At 43.4% G+C, this 16,640-nt stretch overlaps 1 protein-coding gene across 1 annotated transcript in view; it reads right to left on the reverse strand.

The window, feature by feature from the left end:
- Positions 1-1,176: 1,176 nt before the first annotated feature.
- The window catches only part of LOXHD1 (lipoxygenase homology PLAT domains 1), a 121,597-nt gene continuing 106,133 nt past the window's right edge, over positions 1,177-16,640 (reverse strand). The window contains exons 38-41 of the mRNA XM_085528198.1: positions 6,484-6,654; positions 5,249-5,387; positions 4,151-4,312; positions 1,177-1,887 (exon numbers count right to left, since the gene is read on the reverse strand). Coding sequence (XP_085384324.1) covers positions 1,407-1,887; positions 4,151-4,312; positions 5,249-5,387; positions 6,484-6,654 — 953 coding nt within the window. The 3' untranslated portion in view covers positions 1,177-1,406. The remainder of the gene's footprint in view (positions 1,888-4,150; positions 4,313-5,248; positions 5,388-6,483; positions 6,655-16,640) is intronic.

Here is a 16,640-nt window from a genome sequence, read left to right on the forward strand (position 1 = left end):
AATTCCGTGGAGATTTTTGGTTTAATTGTCTAAATCCTGCAGCAAGAAATAGCCCATCCCTCCCAGCATGTGACGCTGCAAAAGACTCCTTGGTCTCCCTGGAAGCATCAAAGTTTTCATAATCATGGGACATTATTGTGATACCCCAATGATGGGGATCACAAAAACAGTGGGACAGCCTGGTTTTGCAGCTTCCACCCTTGTCCTTTGCTTTCACTTCTCACCCACATTCATTCAAAAATAAGGTGGAAGGTACAGGACAGTCAACACAAAATATGGCTTCAGGAGGCTCCAGTTCAGCAGATAGATGCCCTGAGCTCTGCATTAGGACATTTTGGCTTTTTTTTCTTTTCCCTCTCCCACTCTCCATTTGGCCAGGAATGTGCTGGTTTTAGCAGCTTAATATAAATCCAGCCTCTGGAAAAAACTCCACTCTGCTTATTACTTTTGTAGTGCTAATTGTTGTAGCAACAGGCTGACTCCCAGAGCTGGGGTGGAGTAGGATTTTGTACAGAGAAAGGACAGTTTTAAAGTCTTTTGGGGGAAAAAAAATGAAAAAAAAAAAAAAAAAAGAGCTTTTTTCATGATTTGCCATACAGACAGTGGGGTTGCTCATGCCACATCAGCAAATTTCCCCTTGTGCTTCCTAGGACAGCATAGCCCAGAGCTCAGCACAGTTCTTAGGTTGAACATACCCAGCCAGGACTGACAGGTAGCTTTTTTGTCAACCTATTTATCTGCATTTCCTACACAGGAATATGATAACACCAAAGTTGATCACTCCAGCAGGATCTTCACCTCCCAGATAGGAGCTTGGCCTGATGTTCTGGCTGCTGAAGCCTCTGGACCTTGCTGAACACAGCCCATGAGCCGTATCCAGTATAGGGGAGAGCCCATAGGTGGCAAACATCCACCAGATCCTATCACCCAGTGATAGTGGGTAGTAGCCAGAAGTGGGTCAAATCTCAATGTCTCTGCTGAATTTTCTTATATATTTTTTCCCCGTTCCATAATTCTCAATATTCACCCCAAAAGGTGATAGGGTGGAATCCAGCAGGCTTTTTTCAGCCCCAGCAAGGCAAGATGCTGAAAGCAGAGGATGGGATCTCATCTGCCAATGGAGTAGTGTATGGATCAGCTGGTTGTGGCCTCCAATAGTAAATACAAAAGAAATGCTTTTATTTCATTCACAGTTTTATATATGACTTAAAAAAGACAAAACAGTTTGACTTTTACAAAATGTTAAACGCAGGAAGCACATCTTGCCAATGAGAACCTCTCAATACAAAAGGCAGCATTTTGAAAAGGAAAACACAATATAAAACCATACAGTGAGAAAAAAAATAACAACAAAGCAAACAACAAAAAAACAAACAACATTTGTGCCAAAGGAAGCAAAACCTTCTTCAATACCTGGGGAATAAATCCCTCCAGATTAACCCATCGCCCCGGTTCTCATCCAGCCACTTCCCACAGGGAAATATGGTGGTCACACCAGTGGCAGAGTTGGTGATCTCCACCCTTTCCACCAGCCAGCCAGGGGCCAGCCCACTGTTGTCATGCTCAATCCGGACCTTTTTCAGCTCCCCCATGTCCAATGTTTCCAGGTAGAACCTGTTGGTTTTCCCCCTTTCAAAGAGGTTCCTGAACTTCTGCTTCAGGGCTCGCTTCCCCGAATCCCCATTCAACCCAAAGATGGTGATGAACACGTTGGCATCCGTCCCCGCGCCCTTTTCAAAGCCAGTGACCACAATGGTCTCATATTTGACTGGCACCAAGCTGCGGGCTTTGCTGGCAAAGCTCTCGATGACCTTGGCACACTCAAAGACTTTGTAGTCCCGTCGCTTGTACCGCAGAGGGATTTTCCCATTGCACTTGAAAAAATACCTGTGGAGGAAAGCCGGTGGTGTGTTAGTGATATGGGCCACATCCTTCTAGAGGATCGGGCATGCTACTAAACAACTCAGGCTGCCCAGAGGAGCTCTGGATGCTCTGACCCTAAAGGTGTTCAAGGTCAGGTTAGATGGGGCCCTGGGCAGCCTGGTCTGGTATTAAATGGGGAGATTAGCAGCCCTGCATGCAGCAGAGGGGTTGCAGCTCCATGATCCTTCCAACCCAGGCCATTTTGTGATTCTGTGATTCAACTCAACATCAACATTGCTTCAGTACTTTTCCCACCTATATGCTAGCACTTGACTTTCTCTCCAGAGAGAGAGCAAGATTGAAAACAGCAACTGTTGAAAATCCTGTATTTCCCAAGACATGGACACCCTGCATTGCAAAGCCTGCTGTGGAGCTCCTGTCACCTTTCCTACCTATGCAATGGCACCTACTGCAATGGTAGTATACAGTGCAGTAAATAGTGCAGCTTTGGCCCCAGAGCAGGTTTCATTGCTGCAGCAGCACCCAGACTAGTGAAGGCTGCCTTAACAAGTAGGAAAAAAATGCACTAGAAAGATGCAAGGAGGATGTTTATATATCCCCTTTTCCTTATCTACACTGCCCTGCCCACTCTGAGCATGCAGAAGAGCACTAAGCACAGGAGCCAGGTGCCAAAAACCTTCAGCTCTGTAGTGTGGAGGAGACATGCAGGGAGCATCTGTAAATCACTGCATGCCTGGTACCCAGACAGAGGTACTTTTAATGATGTATTTCATTTCCAATGATGCGGATCATTTCCAAATGAGATTTTCCCTCCCCCTTCTCTGCCAAACTGCAGCAGGTCCTCCTGGGGAGAGCGTAGCTGGATTGCAATGCATGTTCATAAAATCAGCACTTAGAGGGAGGGTTATTGCTATACAGCACTTCTTAAGCACTTCTAACACTTCCGACATTTTCTTCAGCCAAACAAAAGCTCTCAATTCCCTGGAAAGAGGTTTTGTAAATGAGAAATTCTGGTGGAAGCAAAATTTCAAGCTCGGGGAAAGAAATGCTGCACGAGAACAAGTAGAGGGGCTTCCTGATGCTGAATCTTTATTTCCTAGGCTGCTTAATATCTCATGGTCTGGAGTTATGAAGGAACATACGGGTCCTCAAGAAGGACAGGGAGAAATGACTCTTCTAACCCTGAGACTGTAAGAAAAATCTTTGATATATACCTATTGCTCATATTAAGACCTACTTACAATAGAGGAAAGAAAACCCAAACACAACAAAAAATGAAGAACAGAATCATTTGAAATGATTGCTACACCACTCCCATAACACTTTTAATTTAGCCTTTGCTTTGACTGGGTGTTTTCCCCACCAGGAGGAAAGAATATGTTTTAGGTTATAGCTGAATTAGTTTTCATTCAGCAGATATTATTATGGCTCTTCTGCTGCCTGATTAATTTGCTAGGAGAGACTCTTAGCATCTCAAAAAGTCACTTCAAGGATTTCTTCTTAAACACTCAATTGTCTCAGCGGGAACAAAACACATACAATGAAATTCTTCAGCAGCAATTGAAATACCATGGAGCAGAAAAATCCTTTAGCACTGTGGAAGAGGAGTTTGTTTTGCAAATGGCCAGTTGTCTCCAGTTCTTGCATATTTCCTGTTCTACCTGCACCTTAAGTCAAGAGCGTCACCCTTCCAAACACAGGGCTGAGAGATGTTCTTTCTTCCAGTATGGGACATCCCATATGCACACCAGCATAGCCATGTGTTTGTTGTTTGGAAGATGACTGCAGCCTTCCCAATGGGCTTTCAGACTGTCCTAGAAGGATCATCCAAACCGAGACAGAGGTTCAGATTTTGTCTTACGCTCATCCTTCTTCCTAGGAGTTGTATTTACAAGACTTACCTTAAGAGCAGTCTGTGCAGAGCATCCTTCACACCCATTAAATTTATGTCAATATCAGTACTTCCCACAAGGTGAGATGTTGATTTCTCCTAGCTGTAAGACTCACCCCAGCTAATCTGTTCCTGAACTCATCTGCATGTGCAAATGCCCTTGCTGAGAACTTGGAAAGAACATGTCAAGACGGGAAGGGGGAATTTATGAACCTACACACTAAACTGCTTTCCCTTGCATTCAGAAAAGGATTAAGATCTGGCAAGTCTTTCCACAATGGGTGAAGTTGTAAATGCTTCAGGAGGATGCTTGCAGAGCTGCTCAGCTACCCCATGTACCTGTGAAGGGTTCCCTGCAGACAAGAGGACACTCACTTGTTGCAAAGCTCCATCTCTGTTATGATAATCTCCTTGACATGCCAGTAGACATCAGCTTTTGCAGATGACTTCTTTCCATCCTTTGGACAGTGACCAACACAGATGGCTGCAATATCACCAAGGTTCTTAGAAGAAAACTGAAATGTATCTGTTGATCCCCTATAGGAAACAGGGAGCAGTCAGTTAATATCTTGAATACTGTCTCATATGGACATTAAGTAATTTGCACATGGCTAAGGAAGGCAGAAGATAAGCCTTCATTTAAAGTCATTTGATTCACCCTACAATCACTCAACACAAAGTATAATTTCCATATTTAAATTCAGCATTTTCTCTGATTAGGGGTGACACTTTAAATTACTGCCACTAGGACTTTCCAGGATAAACTCAAGCTGTTCCACACACAAAATCAATTTGCCTCATTATAGATAAAGCTAAAGAATGACTAATTTCCCCTCCAGCACTTATTCATTCATTCCTGACAGATATGGTATCTGTTACACATCTACCCACCATAGCTGTTTTAAATCTGCTAGTTCAGCCACCCTTCCAGCTTTAGAAACCCAGTTTGGAAATAGTTTAGAGGAACAATAGGTCTCTGTCAAATGCTTGTCTGGCTCCCTGTCACGTTCCCTACATATCTGTTAATTTGCTTGTCTTTGGTCCCTATTCCAACCTACCACCAAGAAGGGACTGTGACTAATGTTTAAGAGGATGGAGTCTTCACATCCACAGTAGTACCCATCAGCTGAGTGTCAGGAGGAAACTCCCCCAGTTTTGTTATGTTTCAAATGAAACCTCAGTTGTTCATGCTGGAGTCCAGACCAACTGTAATTTCACCTTCTACAATGCCATGCAAAAAGAAGAAAACAAAACATTCCCTCTCTGAAAATCAAGTGAGCATCATCAGTGTCTGTGGCTTGGAATGTGCTCCTGTCCCCCTGCAGCATATTGAGTCCTTAAAGCTCATCTAAACTACAATCCAAGCAGCTCTGACAACATCTATCCTCCAACTGCTTTTACATTCTGTCTGATTCCTCTGCAAAAGGAACTAAGACACCTCCAGCTTCCTCCTGCTCCACCCAGTCCCACTACCTTGCAAATCTCCTTTTCTTGGAGGAGTTCTCCATAAGGAACTCTTTCGAGCGGCCCAGCTTTCCTTCCAAGATGATCCAGATGTTTTCCTTTGTTTCTGCATCCTCTCTGTTGCTTGTTACTGTGACAATTTCATAGGCTTTGAAGTATAATTAACACAAACGTTAAGCAGCAAAGAAAGAGCAGGTGGCCAAAGAAATCTCTTCATGAGGCTGTCACTCTGGTTAAAAACCCTCTTCCTAGTATTTACTGCAGCACACGAGAAAACATTTGCAGAACTAGGATGGAAACACACTGAGATCTGGGATCTGTGGGACTTCTGGCATCTTTGTGCTTAAGATTTCATTCAGGGACAGAATATACAGAAGACTTCTGCTGCTTGAGCAGCGAGTAAGAGTAGATGGAACTGCTTTTGACCCCACTGTGTTACTTCTTTTTGTAGGACAGCCCAAATCCTTCAGTTTTGGTTTTTTTTTTTTGCCACCATTCCTAACAATAAGGAATAGCCTCATGGGGATGGTGGAGGTATCCAGATACCATAAGGATGTACTCAGATGTTACAGTGGCATGTCAGCACCCAAGATGGCAATCACTGGGTGGCAATTTTGTAGGGGCAGAGTGAGACCACACTAAAGAAATGTGGTTCTTAACTCCCCAGGACTGTCCTAAAGAAGAGCACTGCTATGTAGGAAGTTTTGAGACGCATGCAGCATACTACCAGTGTGGTTAAATAACATTACTCACTAGTTAGACACCAACGTGATTACATGGAGGTGGGGGGATTACCCAGAGGAGAGAATTGTCCAGGTCTCTGGGTTGTTAACCTCAGCTGTCATCATCAGCTGAGATGTCTGAGCTTGCAGCCCAGAACAGGTCTGGGAGGAAGTTGGAGCAATGTTGATTACTGTGCTTTAAACTTATTTTCCACCTTATTTCTAATGAGAAACATAACCATGTATCCTTATAGCTTATTGCTGGAATGAAGCACAGCAGATGGGACCCTCTTCAGTTTCAACCCAGAATGAGATGCTTTTCTTCCCCATTAATCCTAATTTGTTTCTGCCTTAAAACAACACTACACTTTTGAACTAAACAGTAAGTTAACATTCTGTCTATGGAGCCTACAAACACAAGTTGCTATTGCAAAGGAACCCTCAGTGGAGCAGGTTCTATGACTTGTGGTCCTATGGCCTCTGTGCGCCCTCGGCAATGCCCCAGATTAACTCTACACTTACCAGTCCGTTCCTTCAGTTCCAGGATGTCATTATTGGCACAAGCCAGTTCCCTTATGAGCTGCCCATCATCTTCACCTTTAGCCAGCCAGCGATCACATTGGAAGCGAAAAGTCTTGTCTGTGGCAGAGTCCATCACATCAATATATTCCAAGTGCCAACCTGGAGCAATTCCTTTTCAATAAAACAACAAAACTAGTTAAAAATAGGATATTTTCACATTGGGTAAGGAGGTGAGAAATCCCTTGCTATGATGTTCTCTGTACATGATGTTGCTCTGACAGCAAAAACAACACTGGTTACCTCAAAATTATAATCTGATTAATTCATGCATTAATTCATGAGGGGTTTGCTGGCTTGTGATCAGATGTAAAAGGTATTGGAGTATGGTCTTGGATTAGCCAGATGTCTGGACAAGGGGCCATCTGTTGTCCTTGCCCAGCATTTTGCATGAGTCAAGGCACTCTGTGTGAGGAATCATCACAAGATGAAGCTCTGATGAAGTGTAGGAACAGCAAAGCCTTACGGAACTCCCAGCAAATACAGGGGCCTTGAAGAACTGTTTACTAAAGCTAGAAGCTTGAAATCTCCTGGAGTTCAGTGGGTTTGGGCCAACGTATGGAACAGCTGCTGTTCAGAAACTGCTGCTGATTCTTATTCTAATCTAATGGAAATGTGAAGCATTAAAGCCAAAAGATAGACATGAGTGCTAGTTGGGCACAAGTTCAAGGTGTAAAGTCTTTCTCTCTGGTCTCTACTACTCCTCTCATCCCTTCACATTTTGATTTGAAACTTATCATTTGACATTATCATTTGTTTCTTTGGCCGTGTCAGCTAGCACGTGCAAGGAAATACCCATGCTGCTCTTGCCAAGCAACCAGCACAAATACACCATGAATACACTAATGCTATAACTGCACACAATCACTTATTTTTTGCCTTGTGATTTTTGGAGGAGTTGCAGCTCCCTCCCTTAATTTTCTGTTCTCCCTTTATTTAATTTTTTTTCCAGTTGAAAAGCAACTTGGAAATACAGAATGGGGCATTTTGGAACACTTCCTTTCTTGAATTAGAAGAATCTCTTGTTGACTTTGGGGGCGTGGGAGGTTACAACAGTTCTGCTTACAAGTCCTGTTATTACTCAGACAAAAGGCTACGTTCATGATGAGGCACCTCTGCTGGATTATTAGTTACATCCCAGAAGCATAAAATAGCTCTTGCTCTTCCAAGCACTTGCCATCATTTGCCTGCCTCCTTAGTTTCAAATATTAATCTTAATTAAACCTAAAAGGTAATGATGGCACATTTTTGAGCAATGTCAACAAGTCACCCTGCCCTACGGCATGCCATAGCATCACCATTTGTACTGGCTTTTTTCCTACCAGCCTTGGAGATATCCATGTCCTGTACTCTGGCTTTCTGAGCCTTCCCCATGGTAGGAAATCACCAAATGAACAAGCACAGACGTCAATCAAAGACATCATTTTCCACTTAAACTCCAGTACAGAATGACAGACTCATTGATGTTGGAAGGCACATTTGGAGACCATCTAGTCCATATGCTGTACTTCACTTTGTGCCCATGACCTCTTGTCCCAACACTGGACATGGATGTGAAGAGTTTGGCTCCATTCTCTTTATTCCCCTGGATACTTATATACAAAGACAGTATTTTCAGGTTGGATATTAGGATCAATTTCTTCCTCCAAAGAAGAACAAAGGTCAGACACTGGCACTGGCTGCCCAAGCAGATGGTGGATTCCCTGTTTATGGAGGTGTTCCAGAGCCATGGAGATATGGCATTGGGGGGCATGGTCAGTAGTCTTGGTAGGGAGGGCTGGGGTTGGACGTGGGGATCTTGGAACTCCTTTCCAATGTTAATGAATCTGTGATTCTATGATTCCTCCGAGCCTGTTCTCATACAGAGCAAGGATAGGGAGGATTTGGGGGAAGGCTTACACATGACACCTCATCAGCTCAATTCCTGCTGGGCAGATCTTATCAAGTCGCTCAGGGCTCCCACTGTGCTCTAAGATACTCTCTGGGGCTGTTTGGGATTTCATTCTAAGCACGTTGGTGGTGCCAGCCGTTAATCTTTTTTGGCAGGCTCATTTCCATTTAAGTTCAATGAACGTCTCTGCAGCACATTCAGGAAGCTACTCTGCTTCCATCAAAACCTTCGTTAAAACGGTTCAGGATGAAAGAAGGAAAACATCCCAGCATTCTCCAGTGAGAGACATCAGCGGCTGAGGACTGTGATGGAATGCATTGATGATTAGTGAACAACTTGACTGGGGCAGGATTAGCGCTAAGCAGCAGTATCAGGAGAGGGTTGAATAAGACCTGCACGCTGTCCTTCTGCTTCTCCACTCCTTCTCAGCAGGACAGCAAAAACCTGCACTTTTATCATGTGGAGAGACGGGGTAGGGCTGACTTTCCAGCATGTATTGGGGTTGAGGGCAAAACAAGAATAAAGTGCAGCTTAGCTGGTGTTCCCTGCAAAAGAGGAATTTATCAGCTTTTATCATCATGACCTTCAGTGCCACAGCACTAAACTTTATCTAAAAGCAGATATTAACATTAAAGGATTTATGCGGAGCTGAAGAAATTATTCTGCCTTACCAAAGTGCTATTTTTTTTCTTCTCTCAGACTGGGAAAAATATATTTAATGTATTTTTGATCTAGAAAAGATTTAAAATCTAGTTATGCACAGAGTTTAAATGTGGGAATTTGTGGATCTAGCTCTGTGTGCCAATGGGCACAACAATGGAAGGAAAAGAACGAATCTGCAGGACTTCTTTTCAGGTTATGAAGTCCAGCTTAGGATTTCTATCCCTGCATAGCATTTGTAGGGCAATGAGCTTTGAGACCCTAAACCTAACCTGAAAATCAATAAGAAAGGGAAGTACATCTCATGTCAATATAATCCCCAAGGCCTCGGTTCCTCATGCTGGATGGCTTACAGATAGGCATCAGCCAAGAAGTGGGGAAGAGAAGCCAGAAAGGAGTGTGGGCACTGTCAAGGATGATCCTTGGCCATTGATTGCAAAACATGAAGAATTTGGAGAATCTCTGGAGTGATGTTATCAGTCTTTTCCCTGGGTGCCAAGATAGCATTGGATGATGGATCCTGCTGTTCCACAGTCAGACCATCACCCAGGTTCCATCACTTGCAGAAGAACCAGTACAGATCTGTTTGCATCCCTCTGGGGCACCTTGGCCAACAGTACCAGGATTACAGGGCTCAGGAACAAGCGAGTAGCAAAAATGCTTCCAAAAATATCATGAGTTTTTCTGCAGAGACCTCAGGACAGACCAGGCTCACTCCATTACTGAGAAGAGAGGAAGAAATAACAAATAGCTAAGCAGCTCCCACTTTATTCTGCAGGTTTTCGTCTTCAGTATGTCTGCAGACAATCCACTATCACCATAACAAATGTTCAGTGTTTGTAACAAAAGGAGCTCCACTCCAGGCCTGCTTAGTTGCCATGAAAATCCCTAGCAGCAGTCCTGCCCTAATGAAACCTACGGCTGTGCCGCGTCAGCCCCTTAATGGTCTGCAGTTGGAAGTGACATTTTCAATAGCATGCAAAACATTTCAGATGTAATTAGAGGAGGAGAAGAGCTTTGGGGAAAACAGAATCGTTTTACTTGCTTGACTGTGGCAGTTGTATAATTTAGTGTCACGCAGGGAAAAGCATTCTTTTCCCCAAGTGTCCCTATCCAAAAAAGCAGCAAGTTGTCCTATTTATCTCCCTTTTCTAAAGAGCACAACCTGACAGCTGAGTGATGCTGAGCAGGGGTCCTTCATGTATGTCTGCAGAGTCTTCATGGGTGCAACTTGCTTTTTCCTAGGCAATGCTGAAGGCTCACACTTTACTGATGTTAGACAGAGAGCTTGGACTGTGAGCTCCTTGTCCTGCCTTTCTTCACTGATGAGCACCATGGGGATTGCTTTTAGAAGCAGTAGACACAAACAATTAAGGTATCTGTTCAATTAAAGAGAACTCCAACTTGCAGCCTCAGAAGTCTCCTTTGTCTATCTTGGGAACTGCCTCCACTTGCCCCAGACAATATTCACCCCTATGATATTAAGCTATTCTGACACATGCAGAACCATTTGCTGAGGATGAGAGAAAATGAATGAAAAAGACCCATGTGGTAGTGAATATCCCAGGAACCCAATTCATATCCTTGCTGTAGTGAATATGAGCTACTCCTTGTGAAATAGGACCTGGTGGGATCAAATCCCTGCTGACAGACCAGGGCCTTAATCACATCCAGGCTGGAATACACTGCCCATGGAAGAGAAACTCCCTCCTCTGCAGCTCTATTTAATGATTTTCTGCTCTACCCTCTCTCTTTTTTTTTTTTTTGCAACACATCTTTAGTTTCGTTTTGGAAGTGGTTGATCACATTGATCAAGGGTAATAATAGAAACATGAAGGTTGGAAAAGGTCCCCAAGATCCCCTGGCCCAAGCCCAACCCATCCCCACCATACCCACTGACCATGTCTCCAAGTGTCACATCTTTACAATTCTTGAATACCTCCAGGGTCAGTGACTGTACCACCTCCCAGGGCAGCCAGTGCCAGTGTATTACCAGTCTTTAGAGAAGAAATCCTTCCTAATGTACAAACTGATCATCCCATGGCACAACCTAGGGCCATTTCTTCTCATCCTTCTTCTTGTCTCCTTCTCTGGAGAAATACAAGATCTGCCTGGGTTCCTTCCTGCTCAGCCTACTGTGGGGAACCTGCTTTAGCAGGGGGTTGGATTTGATGATCTCCAGGAGTCCGTTCCAATTCCTATGATTCTATGACAGTTGTCCTTACTGACATTGAGGTTCCCTTAGAAGTAAAAGAAAAGCTCTACTTTGAGTGTTCAGGGACCAGCAGCCAACAGCTGCTGCCCAGCCACCCAACCAGGTGGGTTTTCTTTTTGCTCTTCACATGTTCTGAAACACAGAGTAAATGAACACCACAAATGCAGTTCATTGGCCTTGTTTCCTATGGCATTATTACCCCCTTCCTGGTTAGGGGGCTGTCCATCCTTATGCCCCAGCATGTCAGATGTCACCCAGAAAGGGAGTTTGGAGAGCCAGGTTGCTAGGAAGGGAGCATTAATTACGAGGTGTTGAAGTCGCAGCACTTAGCTTTGCGTTGGTACACCTCAAAACACTTTAAGAAGGTGAATAATTTTTATCCCTAATTTACATAATTGAAAATGAGGCAGAGGGATGTGATTCGCACAAGGTCATTCAGCAAGTCAGCGGCAGGAATAAAAATAGATGCATTTGTGCATCTCTCCTTGAGGATCACGGGAGCTCACACCACAACATTTCTCATCAGAGCAGACATGCAATGCAAAACCTCTCACAACCTTTGATGAAGCAAATGCTTAACGCTTGGGACAGCTTTAGAAAACAGATTTCTTGCTTCCCTCCTGAGCTGCCTGCGCAATGTGTTCAGTGCAAGATTTGAATCAGGGCAAACCCAGCAATAAATTAAAACAACAGCAAACAAGCACACATCTTGCTGATAAACTACTCCGGCGCAACAACTCCTAACAGCTCAGAGTGAAGATATAATGGTTTCTCAGAGAATATTCCTGTGAGTGAAGCATATTTTGTGTTTTATGGAAGTGTATTTGATGCAAGAGTTTTTAATAAGGGTGAGGGATAATTTGTCACCAGGAAAAGCAAGGGAGGCTTGTAGCAAAAATATTTTATGGTATTGGTATTTTTACATCTGCTGGCTGGTCTGGTGGCTTCCTTCCACTCTGTGTTAAATGGTTACAGGAGACTGGGAAGCAACGAATGACTGGGCAAGGTCAACACTGAAGTATCTGAAGTATCTGAAGTGTCTGCCTTCCCTTGTAGAGTTTTGTTTGTTTTTGCTTAGAGAGATTTGTTTCCTCATATCCTTTTTTTTGTTTGTTTTAATGTCAAATCTAGGCTGTGAGATTTCTGCTGTGTCTTCTGATTCTACTGTGATGGCTGTAGCATACTTCTGTGCTAAGACATTGCGCCTTAAGGAAGAAACTAGATAACCCTTAAAGGTCCCTTCCAGCTCAAAGGATTCTGAACTTGCCATTGTGGATATGGCAGTCTGAAGGACTGAGCATCCACACCACAGCTGCTAACATCCTAAATGGTTCTGCAGCCTGTGTGCAAAATGACGCCCTGTCTGACTTCAACCCATGCAGAAAGGGGCAGGGTGTTGGGTTGTCTTTCTCTCTACTGAGTCATCAACAAAGTAAAGGGATGGTGCAGTCTTCTCTCCTCAAGCAGCTTTACGCATCTGTTTCTCTTCCATTTTCTTTTTACTTAAAGCAGAAACTACTCAGTAAATCTGCCCCGTGGACCAGCAGATTTATGAATGAGCAGGCAAGCGCTGAAAGGAAGGCTTAAATATGACCTTTCCAAGTCTGATAGCTGAGCCAATCCTTAGAGAGGGCAGAAAAGCAGATATTTAGCTTTCTTTTAATAACTTGTGCTCTACCAGTGCCCCAAAGGCTTGGAATCATGTCCGTGGATTGCAAAAACACATCTCTGGATGTGCAGTGTGCTGTGAGTGCAAAACTCACTCAATTTCTGAGCTGGCCCTAAATTCTGCTCCTGAAAAGGCAGTTCCTTCAGAGAAAGAAAAGGAAAAACATGGACATATGCAGTGATGTTCCTGCACTGTATCCAGCTCAAGAAAGGTGAATAAGATACCTCCTCCTTTGGAAGATGTACCCAAAAGGAGTCACTGGGGCATTAAGGCTATTTGAAACTCAGTCAGACAATGTAGTAGCTGATATAACTGGGAGAAGCTCTTTACTGAGCCAAAGAAGTTGGGCTTCACAACACTGTTGTTTTCTTCCATCTTTGCTTCTCTAATAACACAGAGAAGTCTGGTTTGTCCATAATTAGGCTGTTTCTGGCTCCTCTTGACTGATGGCAACAGGGATAATCAAGAATCTGAAATTAATGACATTAGAATGACTGTTTATCATCTGGGTTGAAATCTGCTCAGGCAGATGAGGGAGCCAGATCCAGATTTCCCACATCCCCCTGCTTCAAAGAGAAAATAATAATAATTAATAATAATAATAAGTTTTATAGGTAAAAAAATTCATTATCGAGATACGGCAAAACTTTAAGTCATTCTCCCAGGATGGTGATTTGGTCCTTAAATCAGAGAGAAAAAAGATAAATACATTTAGAAAGCCAGCATTTCTACAGACATGCTGATACCAATCTTGCATAAATGTAGAAGTAAATGAATGCAGATATGAGAAAATACATAGTGCCTATCTGAGATCAGGAGATGGGGAGTCTGGAGGCAATTACATTTGCTCAGGAATTCTAAGTATATTAGATTGAACATCAGTATCTCAAAGTGAACAGGGCAGGATAAAAAGATGTGGAGCAAAACAAAGCTAAGATTGGTTTTCATCAGCTCATTGTCACCAGGCATTGCTGGTGAGCTCTGAGCATCTGGAAGTCAAGAACAAGGTCTCTGAAACTGCAGTTGCAAAGTCTCTGAGCTGCCTGACTGCAAATGAGCACTGACCTCCTCCCTCAGCTCTACTGAAGTCAGAGGATTGGATGGGGACTTCTTTTGTGTTTTATTTCTCAGATGGAGATGCCAAGTGGTGGGTTTAGTGGGGAAGATGACATTAAAAGCATTAAAGAGGGACTATAAAGCCAGCATTCTGACATGTTTTTGTTTTTTTTTCCAGAGAAGACAAACAGCATTTATGTTTCAAAGACCTTCTGACAGTCTTTGCCATTGCAATTACTGTCTCTTCAACTGTGAACAGCCTGGTGCAGTCAAATCTCAGTGAAAAGATAAACAAAACAAACAGGTAGCAAATCCTCTGCAGTGGAGCTTTGCTCACAAGACTGGGTGCTGAGCTGGATTTCATGGCAAAGCCAACACACTGGGCCAGTTCTTTGAATGTATGTTATGCCCAGATGGGTCTCATCCCATTCACTTATTGCTGGGACCAGGTTATGTTATGATGCTACGATTCCATGTTTGAAAGAAAAAGAAGACATATTGGTTAGATGTTCTCTTAAGCAGCCCGTGGGATAATAGCTGAGTCAAACCAGGCTTATGCTGCCATTAAAGCTAATTATCAAGAAATTTAGGAAAAGAACATCACCCATGTTTCAAGCATTCAGCATGTGAGGAGCAAAGGAACGGTCCACTATGAGGCTGAGTTTTCTATAGAGCATTGGCAGAGAACCATGTAGTTCAAAATTAGTAAGGAATGAGTAGAAGTTGTTATGTGAAACTAATGGTAAATAACAGCACATCTCTGTTTAATACCCAGAATCCCCCGAGCATCTGATAAGAACCATACACAACCCTTGGCCCCTGACCTCACTACTTCTATCCAAAATAAACAAGACAGGAATTTCTAACCACTGACAAAGCCAATCTATTAAAAAATACATATAGAGCATAGCATGTACGTAAAGAACAGATATAGTCTGGAATCCTAGCAGTAATAAATACTCTACCCACCCAAAAAACTGTCATGCTGCATTGCGTGAAGCTGTAGATAGGATGTGCCTTGCACATGACTAACACAAGAACAATGAAGACAGCATGTGGTATGACTTAAACTATAGCTGTTCTTCTTATTGAGGAGAAAAGCAACTACAATTATGCTGAATGAATCCTTAGCATGTTGTTTGTCCAAGGCATAAACCTACATTCAACTTGGCTTGGTAAAACACTATGCACTACTTTTTACAAATGGAGAGCAGTGATTTGAGAGAAATAAGGGAAGAGAATATGAAGTTGCAATGTGTATTTTTTATGAATATGAACTATTTTTCTCAGGTTCTGGACGCGTGATCTACTGCTTTAGCTGGCTTGTGGTGACTGTCTGGCAACACATTCCACCAAAACCAAAATTAAATGAATTGAAGCAATTTACTGCTTGGTCTAGAGGAAGCTCTGTAGCCTTCCTTCACCACCAATAGTATGCGGATAACATTTACTATAGTTCAGGTGCATGGTGCTTTCTCCCCAATCTATATCAATAAAACCAGCAGTGGCATGGAGAAGGTGAACACCTGCCCGTGGTGATGGGGCTGGAACTCAATGATCTTTACAGTCCCTACCAAATGAAGCCATTCTAGTATTCATTCTAACAAAAATCACTTGTTCAAAAAGGAAAGGCAATGATGCAAGATAAAGGGGAGTTGCTCATCATGAAGCAGAGAGCAGACCCACCGGACACAAAACCAGGGGATGCCATGGGTGCTGAATGTCTCCTGAAAAGCTTGAACAAGCCCTTCAATGAGCAAATTCACTGCAAGTTACTTAACAGACAGAAATGATATCCAGCTCAGTAGATGCCTTGAGCTACGTGTAGTGAGATGCAGAGGATGTAGCAGGATTACACACGCTCGCTCAGTTCCTTCACTTCCTTAGGCACCCAATGATGGCTGCTGTTGAAAACAGCTGCTGGGCTTGGCAGACCCTTGGTCTGACCTGGTTCTTGCCTTCTGTGTCCATTCTCATGCCTGCGCCCTGAAGACCAGCTCTGGTCTGGTGGGCATGTTTTGTTCCATTTGCTTGACCAATGCCTGGGGAGCCACTAGGTCTTCTAAGGGGAATGCTCTCTCTATACAGTTTTACTGATAATATATTTAAAGAGGAATCTGCAAGTCTGTGTTGATTACTTGCTGCTCTTGGAATGACATCCAAACCACATGTGCAACATGCAGGGACGTTTGTTTGCTGAGATAAAACTCTGGTGGGTATTCTGATAGCCCTTTCCATCTCAACATCTGAACAGCAGATTCAAAGAACAAGTGTTTTGGCAGCTGAATTCAGATTAAATCAGCTCTTTGACCACCAAGTTAAAACCAGCCCATGGGTCTCTGGGAGCTGTCAAGCTTCATGTCTGGGTTGCAGCAAGGGCCAGCCGTAAGCAATTCATTCATTGTTACTGCAAAACCATCCTCTTCAGCTGAAGAAGTTAGACGGGCAGGCCTGAGAGATGTCATCACAGCAGTGTGGTGGGTGTGTTTGTTACAAGATGCTATCTGGGACCTGAACAACAGCACAAATGACTGAGCTACTGCTGCTGCTTATGAAACCAGCTGTGGTGTCCAGCAGCAGGGAAATGTCAGCATCTCTCAGCAGGGCTC

The sequence above is a fragment of the Coturnix japonica genome, chromosome Z (genome assembly GCF_054131305.1).
Source record: "Coturnix japonica strain WE chromosome Z, WE-NBRP24, whole genome shotgun sequence".
In the NCBI taxonomy this organism is placed as follows: domain Eukaryota; kingdom Metazoa; phylum Chordata; class Aves; order Galliformes; family Phasianidae; genus Coturnix; species Coturnix japonica.